Source organism: Oryzias latipes, chromosome 12, assembly GCF_002234675.1.
Source record: "Oryzias latipes chromosome 12, ASM223467v1".
Classification (NCBI taxonomy): Eukaryota; Metazoa; Chordata; class Actinopteri; order Beloniformes; family Adrianichthyidae; genus Oryzias; species Oryzias latipes.
This window is the reverse complement of record NC_019870.2, coordinates 1,510,778-1,520,939: the sequence shown is the minus strand read 5'-3', so window position 1 is coordinate 1,520,939 and position 10,162 is coordinate 1,510,778. Positions and strand designations below refer to the sequence as shown.

The following is a 10,162-nucleotide window of genomic DNA, read 5'->3' as shown; positions in this document are numbered from 1 at the left end:
AAATGCTCGTCTTTATTAGGTTCCACTTCGGGAAATTAACGCCAAATACGACCAACTGCACTGCTGGAGTAGAATTTGGAGCGACGTTTGCCACACGGCTAATGATGGTTTGCACTTCATTAGACTTGTGTTGTTGATTAGCTTATTGGTGGATTTCCTCTAAGCTTCTCTGCCGTTCTCATATAGTCAATGCTTCAGATGAGCACGATGATCGTATGCATCAGAATGGAGCGGAGCAGGAAGACTTTGGCCCGCCCACCGTAGTTTCTACGTGACAAATACGATCTTTTTCACATGTTTTTCTTTTATTCATAGTTCAATTTGAATAAAGAACTATGCGGATATGTATTTTTTAACCTTATTTTCTTTATAAATGTTTTCAATCATGAGAAAATGCATCAAAGTTGTGTTAAAAACACCTATAAGCACCTTTTTAATTGGAGTGGATTTTTAAGGATACAAAAAAAAAACTTTTGATTATCTTGTATAAGACAAAGGGGGGAAAACTGCATCCTGCCTCTATTTTGTTGGCACTTTTAGACATTTCTCTAAAAAAGCCCAGGGCTTGATGGGATTGACCTTTCCCATCACTTCAGGCTTCCTGACCGCCGCGCATGCTCAGTGGCGGCTCTCCTCGGTCTCCTTCATCGTGCCCTGCGTCCTGCTAAGCTAGCTAGCTGTCAGTCGCAGCAGCATCACGCCCGGGACGCTCGCGGCTCCGCAGACTCCGCCTCGTTTTCACCTCCGCTGCACAGGTGAGCGCCCCTTTCCCGCTTCTAACCCCCCCCCCCCCCCCCCCCCCCACGTGGAGCTGACACACTCCGTTGACATGATTTATCCCACAGGTGTGTTCCTTCCTCACCGACTGTCATCCTCATCTCTCTCCGGGATGAGCGGCGTTCTTTAGCTAGCGCGGCGCGAGGGCTAACGGGTCCCGTTATGTAACGATGCTGAGCCCCGGAGAGCGCGAGCGCGGTGTAATCCCGCAGGAGCGGCTTTCCCGTTTTAGTGCGGACGTTTCAAACCGCAGCATGGCTTCGTGTCTGCGGGGGGGCTCTATAGGATTTAGGCGGGTTTTAGCTGCTGCTTTCTGTTAGCTAGCGCCTAACCCCCCGACCCCCCCCCCCCCCATCTGCTGTCCTTTGTCCCCCATCAGAGATGCTGCAACCACGTGACGAGGAAGACCACCGCTTTAAACCTCACCCTGACCTGCTCTTCATCACCAATCTCCTTCAGAGCACAGAAAACCAGAGCAAACTAAGACTAAAATAATCTGATTTGTTATGAAAACTTTATAAAAAAATAAATGAACCTAATGTCAAATGAAAAAAAACACCTGCAGATGAATAAAAAAGCCCCGCTCTGCTCACCTCAGCGTAGACTGCTGCTTTATTATTTTATAGTATTTATACATTTTCACATTTTTCAATAAGAACAACAAAAACCCTCTAACTATTTAAATCCAGGTTATTTGACATATTTAATCTAGATTAAATGTTCCTTTTTTTGGCAGATCAACAGAAATCCACCGTTTAGGATAATTTTAGGCAGAGTTTGGGGTCATGTGATCTGCCGGTGCCATTCCTGTCCAAGAACTTGAAAAGAATAACAAACATCACCTGTTCAAATGAAAGTGCAGGGATGTTCTGTGCAGCTTCCTGCTTCCTTTGCTGAGGTTTAAACTCTAAAATTCTGGTTTACCCGCTCAAACGTCTACAACATTTTGGGCTTTTCGTTTTGATTGGCAGGTGGGTGGATCCACCAAAAACGATCGCTATACCTTTTTCACGTTACCGCTGAGGTGGGCGGAGTAAACTCCAGCTAGGATGCCCCTCCCAACCCCGTGGGTGTCCTGATTGGTTGAGAGCAAAAAGTACCACAAAGGTTGATCCGTTGCTGTTGGAAACCAGAGCTGCCGTGAGCCTGAAACGCTGCTCACTGGCCACGCCCATTTCCAGCACCTGCTGGGCGAAGCTAATTCCACTAGCCCCTCCCACTGTGGGCTAAACGGGATTGAAATGGTGCATCTGCTGCGCTGGTCTGGTGGAGTCAGTGGAGATTTTTCAGCTTCCTGTTCCACTGATCAACAAATGAAATCCGTTTCTTGATAAAATGTTGGAAATCCGAGCCTCTTCACGGGTTTGATGTGTCCCGTCTCCTGCAGCACGATGGCCGTCCCTCCGTCATACTCAGACCTGGGCAAAGCCGCCAAGGACATCTTCAGCAAAGGTTACGGTGAGTCCAGCCGCAGCATCCGCAGAGAAACCTGTTGGAGTTTGGCGCCGCCGTTCCTCAGACAGCACGCCATTCACCTGCAGATGAGCCGATGTCACCGTTTCTTATAAAATCCTGTTTTTGTCAAACGTTCCACAGAATTTTTCTTCTTTATTGTGGATAAAATGTGGTCTGACCTGCATCATCAGGTCTTTACATTTTCAAACCTGGTTTTTATTTTCCTTTCCTAACGTGGAAGCCATGTTCAGTTACATCTCTAGACAGAGGAATTCTGGGGGGAAAACAGAACGATCCCGACATGATGGCAGCCATGAGGTTTTCAGTCAGAAACAACCTGCCGACGTTAAAGACAAACTGCAGGTTTTCTCATTTCTGTTTGGGGCAATAGCGCCCCCTGGTGAGCAGCTGTTGCAGCTGCATCATTTTTACAGGCTCTTCGATCAGCCTCCGTCTCTGCCTTGATGGGAAATCGATGTCCTGGAGGGGAAATAAAAGTCTTAGAACAGAACAGAGGCCCCTCACGGTGACCTCTGCTGCTAAAGACGTGGATAAGGTCAAACCTCCCGCTGCTTTACAAAGACACGTCTGCTCTCCTTCCTGCAGGGTTCGGTCTGGTGAAGTTGGACCTGAAGACCAAGTCCCAGAGTGGAGTGGTGAGCTCTTTTTCCTTCTTCTGGGTTCTGAGCTGCCGGTCTGCAGATAATCCACCGTTTCTCTTCCAGTATCCCAAAAGTCGAAGCTTAAAGCTCCTCCTGCTGTGTGTGTGTGTGCGTGTGTGTGTGAGCGCGTGCACGTGCCTCTCCTAACCGCTGCTCTGTCTCCACGCTGCCGCCCGGACTGCTCGCGCTCAAACATAGATGGTAAGATCAGAGCTGGCTGCCGCCATGGCGGTTCTGTCGTCGTCTTTGAAATAGTTGTGATTTGTGTGACTCAGGGCGCCGCACGCGGCCCGTCTGGGCGCCGCACGCCGCCCGTCAGTGTCAGCGCCGCTTCTTTTCTTTCCGTTTCCATCCTCATCCTCATCTTTTGTCTCGTTCAAGACTAGATTTGAAACAATAAGAGTCAAAAACAGAACAGAATTGAGCCTCACAAAGAGGAAAATAGTTTGAAACACTAAGAAAGATCAGTGACCGCCTCAGAGAACCGGACTAAGTGACTCCGCCCCCCTGCCGTCCCAAACAGGAAGTACCTGCTCCCCACATTCAAACCGTTTGACAGATTTCATGTAGTCTGCTTTCATGCAGTAGGGCGTGGCCTACCAACAAGCTCACTCCTGATTGGTAAGAGCGGTTGCCATGGAAACAGACAATCACAGTTTCCTGACGACGTCTCACTCGGACGTGGCGGCCGGCGTTTTGTGCTGTGAAAAATGGACGTGAAGCGTTTCCTTGAGTGACGTGACGCCGACCCGCTGGATTTACTCATTTCTCAAACTTTTGATTGGTCATGATCAACGTTGAAGATGTTACTTTCCATCAGTAATAGATTACAGTTATAATATTGCGCTGTTACTCACTGTTATGTTACTTTGTAGTAAAAGCAAAGAAAGTTTTCAAACGTCACCAACTCATTGGCCTGGTGGGACAGTGGCCGGCCTTAAACTTGAAGGTCGTGGGTTTAAATCCTTAGTCAAATAATATCAGTTCCTTTAAGCTCTTGCTGACATCCTCCAGCCTCCTGCACCGCTGGAGGAAGGAGCTGCTGCTCCACATGAACACCTCGTCTGCATGGCTGCTGTCTGCTTGCTTTTTGACCCCCCCCACCCCCACCTTTACGCTAGTTTTCTCTCCCTTTTTGACTTCTTGTGCTCCCATTATGTGACGTCAGCTGTTAGTAAATGCTGCTGATCCCAGAGTTCCTCTGTCCTTCGGCTAAGGGTGGATGTGGTCTAATGACGTCTAACATGTCAGTTTAGTCCATAAAAATCTACATAATAACTAGAAACTCTCATCAAAGTGTTCTTTTGTCACTGCTCTCACTGCTTTGAAGGTTTAGTCTGTAAAGTAATGAACCCGTCAGGAGTCGAATGCGACTGAAAACGTCTTAGTAACGCTCCAAACTACGTAGTTACAGCTTAAAGTACCTCGTTACTGCGGCACACGACGGCAGTGGTTCAATCGCAGACGTCAACAGCAGTTTTAAAGCAGTTCCAGAGCAGCAAGACGCCATCGGCGCTGGAAGCTGCTGCCGCTGACTTTTGACCCAGGAAGGTGCATCAAACGTGCACACGCTTCATGTTTGTGCACGAAGCAAAACACTCAGGAAATCCAAACTCCACCAAACCAGATTTTATCTGAAAACAAGATAAAAAAACAGATTTCTGCAGCAGAAACTACAGACAGCAGCTTCCTGTAATGACAGCATTTGGACACTGGGTGGCAGTATAAACAAAGCTTCTGTTTAATTCGGATTCCACTAAGAGACAATCTTGAAAATAACATCAATGAACCTATGAAGAAACAGGATGTAAGGTGGAGCTCCTAATTATTTTCTATATTCTTTTGTTCATTAAAGCGCACTAAAGTCTTATTCCAAACCAAACTGAGCCCTGCAGCTTTTATTTCTCTATTTGTTTGATGCACATGAAGTGAAAAATATGAAAGAAAACAAGCTTTAAAAAGCTTTTTTGGTCCAAGCCTGACTAAAAATGGGATATTTGTAAATCTTTCCAATATCCTAGTGTGGACTTTCGAGCGGAAACTTCCTGTTTGCCGTCAAACCTCTCAGGTTTCGACTCGCTTCTTACCGTTTTCTCGTCCAGTCGTTGAATGAAATCGCAGCTTTACCTGAAAGTTCTCAATAAAAGATTCAAATGAATGTAAAGTTTCTGAAAATTAACGAGGGATAAAAGTAGAAAGAACAGAAAAATGTTGAGAATGAACGTAGGATTTCTATGTTTAATGTTCAATAACCGTAAATGTTTGTGGTCATAGAAGGAATTTCATCTGAAAACTGTCAATAATCTGTTTCTGCATAAATGTTTTTTTTTTAAATTGTGTTGTTGTCGTCACGCACGAATGTTTTGATCGTCGAACGGATCCGCCTTATCGTCTCATCCGGCGTCGCAGTTTCTCGTTGCTCGGAGTGATGCGACTGACGCGAAGGCGTGGTCTCTGTGCGCCCGCAGGAGTTCAACACGTCCGGCTCCAGCAACACGGACACCGGCAAGGCGTCCGGCAGCCTGGAGACCAAGTACAAGATGAAGGAGGTGGGGCTAAGCGTCACGCAGAAGTGGAACACGGACAACACGCTGGGGACCGAGGTCACCGTGGAGGACCAGGTGCGTTTGCGGCGCCACGCCCCCGTCGGTCTGCAAGGCTGATACATGCTGACTCCACCCCTTTCTCTGCCCGCAGCTCACTCAAGGACTGAAGGTCGGCCTGGACACGTCGTTCGTGCCGAACACGGGGTGCGTCCCACGCCGCCGCCCCGTTGTCCTGCTTGTTCTTACTTCCTGTCCAGATTTAGTTCAACTCTTCCTCCTTTCAGGAAGAAAAGCGGGAAACTGAAGACCGGCTACAAGCGAGACTACGTCAACCTGGGCTGCGACGTGGATTTCGAGGGTCCCATCATCCACGCCGCCGCCGTTCTCGGCTATGAAGGCTGGCTGCTCGGCTACCAGATGGCGTTCGACACGGCCAAATCCAAACTGTCCCAGAACAACTTCGCTCTGGGTTACCGGGCCGGAGACTTCCAGCTGCACACCAACGTGTGAGTGTTTCCTGCAGGTGGCAGCGTCTGCGGCCCCCGGCTGCAGGTGGCAGCATCTGCGGCCCCCGGCTGCAGGTGGCAGCGTCTGCGGCTGAAGGTGGCAGCGTCTGCGGCCCCCGGCTGCAGGTGGCAGCGTCTGCAGGCAGCAATGACCTTAAAACTCTGATGGCAGGTTTAGCCGTTAGCCGAGTAGAGATTTCTTCTGATCCTATTAGAAAATCATCAACAATTAACCCAAAAAAAAGAAAAGTGAAACAAATTTGGTCACAAAAATTCTAAAAACTATTTTAAAAATTGCGGATTTATCGGGTTTTCCACATCTGTGCTGTTCCCGTTCTGAAGCTCCGGTTCTGGTTTGGGTTCTTCTCTCAGGAACGACGGTACCGAGTTCGGCGGCTCCATCTACCAAAAGGTGAACGATGAGCTGGAAACGGCGGTCACTCTGGCGTGGACCGCCGGCAGCAACAACACACGCTTCGGTGTCGCCGGCAAATACAAGCTGGACAAAGACGCTTCTCTGTCTGTGAGTGCTGGCTCCGCCCCCTTTCCTCGGATCCCTCACAAACCTCTGCGTCATGCCGCCTCCTTTCGCCCCCTACAGGTTAAAGTGAACAACGCCAGTCTGATTGGAGTCGGCTACACCCAAAGCCTTCGATCAGGTAAGCTCCACCCACATTGGGGCAGCGGTGTCCACTCCACCTGTAGGATTAGGTTCAAACAGACTTTAGCAGAACTTTACAGAAATGTTTCTCCAGATTTAATTTAAAGTTTCTAAAGTTCTCAGCGTTGCCGTGAGTTTGGAAGACTGCCGATTTGGTTTCACACTGAGCTGTCGAGAGCCGACCAAACCTTTTCAAACTGCTGTTCTTTTTGAGTCATGGGACCTCGGGGGTCATGTGACCTGAGAGGTCATGTGACCTGAGCGTTCATGTGACCTGAGTGGTCATGTGACCTGAGCGGTCATGTGACCTCAGGGGTCATGTGACCTGAGAGGTCATGTGACCTGAGCGGTCATGTGACCTGAGCGGTCATGTGACCTGAGCGGTCATGTGACCTGAGCGGTCATGTGGCCTCAGAGGTCATGTGACCTGAGCGGTCATGTGACCTGAGCGGTCATGTGACCTGAGCGGTCATGTGACCTCAGAGGTCATGTGACCTGAGCGGTCATGTAACCTGAGCGGTCATGTGACCTCAGGGGTCATGTGACCTCAGGGGTCATGTGACCTCAGGGGTCATGTGACCTCAGGGGTCATGTGACCTGAGCGGTCATGTGACCTGAGCGGTCATGTGACCTCAGGGGTCATGTGACCTGAGCGGTCATGTGACCTGAGCGGTCATGTGACCTCAGGGGTCATGTGACCTGAGCGGTCATGTGAGCTCAGGGGTCATGTGACCTGAGCGGTCATGTGACCTGAGCGGTCATGTGACCTCAGGGGTCATGTGACCTCAGGGGTCATGTGACCTGAGCAGTCATGTGACCTCAGGGGTCATGTGACCTCAGGGGTCATGTGACCTGAGCGGTCATGTGACCTCAGGGGTCATGTGACCTCAGGGGTCATGTGACCTGAGCGGTCATGTGACCTCAGGGGTCATGTGACCTCAGGGGTCATGTGACCTCAGGGGTCATGTGACCTGAGCGGTCATGTGACCTGAGCGGTCATGTGACCTGAGCGGTCAAGTGACCTGAGCGTTCATGTGACCTCAGGGGTCATGTGACCTGAGCGGTCATGTGACCTGAGCGGTCATGTGACCTCAGGGGTCATGTGACCTCAGGGGTCATGTGACCTGAGCGGTCATGTGACCTCAGGGGTCATGTGACCTCAGGGGTCATGTGACCTCAGGGGTCATGTGACCTGAGCGGTCATGTGACCTGAGCGGTCATGTGGCCTCAGAGGTCATGTGACCTGAGCGGTCATGTGACCTGAGCGGTCATGTGACCTCAGGGGTCATGTGACCTCAGGGGTCATGTGACCTGAGCGGTCATGTGACCTGAGCGGTCATGTGACCTGAGCGGTCATGTGAGCTCAGGGGTCATGTGACCTCAGGGGTCATGTGACCTGAGCGGTCATGTGACCTGAGCGGTCATGTGAGCTCAGGGGTCATGTGACCTGAGCGGTCATGTGACCTGAGCGGTCATGTGACCTCAGGGGTCATGTGACCTCAGGGGTCATGTGACCTGAGCGGTCATGTGACCTGAGCGGTCATGTGGCCTCAGAGGTCATGTGACCTGAGCGGTCATGTGACCTGAGCGGTCATGTGAGCTCAGGGGTCATGTGACCTCAGGGGTCATGTGACCTGAGCGGTCATGTGACCTGAGCGGTCATGTGAGCTCAGGGGTCATGTGACCTGAGCGGTCATGTGACCTGAGCGGTCATGTGACCTGAGCGTTCATGTGACCTGAGGGGTCATGTGACCTCAGGGGTCATGTGGCCTCAGAGGTCATGTGACCTGAGCGGTCATGTGAGCTCAGGGGTCATGTGACCTGAGCGGTCATGTGACCGGAGGGTTCACCTCCACCCGCTGCAGTGTGACATCATCCGGGTGGAGTCTGACGTTCCCTCCTCTGCTCTGCTTCCAGGTGTGAAGGTGACCCTCTCTGCCCTCATCGACGGGAAGAACTTCAACGCCGGCGGACACAAAGTCGGCATGGGCTTCGAGCTGGAAGCATAAGTGGCCCCGCCCCTTCCCTCCGCCACCTCCTTCAGCCCCCACCCCCCCCTCCGGTTTCTTCTCACACCTGGGACGGGAAGAGCCGAGCCTCGGGCGGTTAGGCCACGGCGGTGCCCAGACGAGAAAAGCGACACTCTTTACGTCCCCGTAGGTTCTGGATGTTGTAGATGTTTGTCTGAACGTGTAGCTCTTTGCAGATGTTGATCCTCAAAGCATGCCAGAGGGAAAAGCAGCCGAACCGCTCGGTCAAGGCCGTGCCGTCCTTTCAATTCCGTTAGTTTCCTGCTGTGATGAAGGCGCCGCGCTCCACCTGCAGCGGCGAGGTGGAGGGCGCTGCTGCTTTCCTGCTGAAAGACGCCGGCTTTGCACCAATGGCGGCGGCTCAGGGCGTTCCCACGCCGGGGTCAGGCGTGTGCTTAGAAACTGGAGGAGGGCCATCAGTGAGAAGAACATCAGCAGGGCGCCGCTCCCACGCCATCATGATTCCTTCAAACCACAGAAATGTTTGTCTTTGAAGCTCACGGTCAGAATGAAGGTTCCCTTTCTTCGCGTTTAGACACACTACCTGGATTTTGGGAATTCTAATAAAAATGATGGAAAAATGTCTCTTGCTGTGATTTTAGTCCCGTTGACGCTTCGGCTTGAATCCTCTGAATTACGAACATTCAACTTTGTCTCAGTTGAACCACAGAAAACAACAACTATGGCAAAACAGGGAGTCTCATTCAAAAATGAAGTGGCTCAGAGGTGCCAAACCCCCCCTTCCACTGGCTCTGCGCCCCCCACCCTGCCCCTGCCACCCCGGTCAGGGCTACCCCTCATACATTTTCTTTGTTTTATAAACCATTTTTTTCCAAATAGCAGTTTTTTTGTAGCAACTATTTCTTCTCTGTCATCTGGGGCTGACGGACAGGTCTGTGTGGTCTGTCATAAGTAAAATGAAGAATTTCTTTGGCAACGGGGTTTTTCTGCAAACCACGCCCACATTCCTGATAAGGTCATATCGTATGTCGTACCAGGAAAAATGCTAAAACACTTCAGGAGAAGAAAACACGAGAGCAGAGCTCCAGAAAGCTGAAGAGGACGTTTTGGACTGAAGTTCTGCGGACGAACCCGTTCCTGGACCTCCTGCTTCCACAAACCGGTCTAAACCCACAGCAGGACCAGAGCCGGAAAAACCAACCCAGGAGTCTAAATGAGGAGGTCCCAGGAAACCACATCCATCAAGCTCCTCTCTGGTCTTCCTCTGGACCCAGCATCCTTCTGCCATCATCATCATCACTGCTCCTCCTCGAAACCTGTCCAGAACATCTGCATGGATCTCCAGAACATCAGCCACGTTCCTCTGATGGATCTTTGCTGTTCCAAGAGAACCTCGGCATCTTCATCTCTGAATGTCACACCGTCACCTGGAGTTCAGACTGTTCCATGTTGATGCAGCTGCAGGTTGACAGGAAGCGGATCGGGTCCGTGTCGGGAAACCAGAGATGGTTTTCCCAGAATTCCCTGTTCTGTCTGCCCATCACCATCACTACCTTCAAGCTCT

General features: G+C 50.8%; 1 protein-coding gene across 2 annotated transcripts; it reads left to right on the top strand.

Annotated features, from left to right (window-relative positions):
* The first annotated feature begins 622 nt into the window (after nucleotides 1-622).
* On the top strand, nucleotides 623-9,222 carry LOC101162768 (voltage-dependent anion-selective channel protein 2). 2 transcript variants are annotated; one of them, XM_004074454.3, is made up of 10 exons: nucleotides 623-755; nucleotides 2,165-2,235; nucleotides 2,839-2,888; nucleotides 3,093-3,095; nucleotides 5,363-5,515; nucleotides 5,592-5,644; nucleotides 5,725-5,946; nucleotides 6,319-6,469; nucleotides 6,548-6,605; nucleotides 8,525-9,222. In XM_004074454.3, the coding sequence occupies exons 2-10, from the start codon at nucleotides 2,169-2,171 to the stop codon at nucleotides 8,614-8,616; spliced, it is 849 nt and encodes a 282-aa protein (XP_004074502.1). In that variant the 5' UTR covers nucleotides 623-755; nucleotides 2,165-2,168; the 3' UTR covers nucleotides 8,617-9,222. The 2 variants fall into 2 exon arrangements, with proteins under 2 accessions (XP_004074502.1, XP_004074501.1); XM_004074453.3 differs by lacking the exon at nucleotides 3,093-3,095.
* The last annotated feature ends 940 nt before the right edge of the window (nucleotides 9,223-10,162 follow it).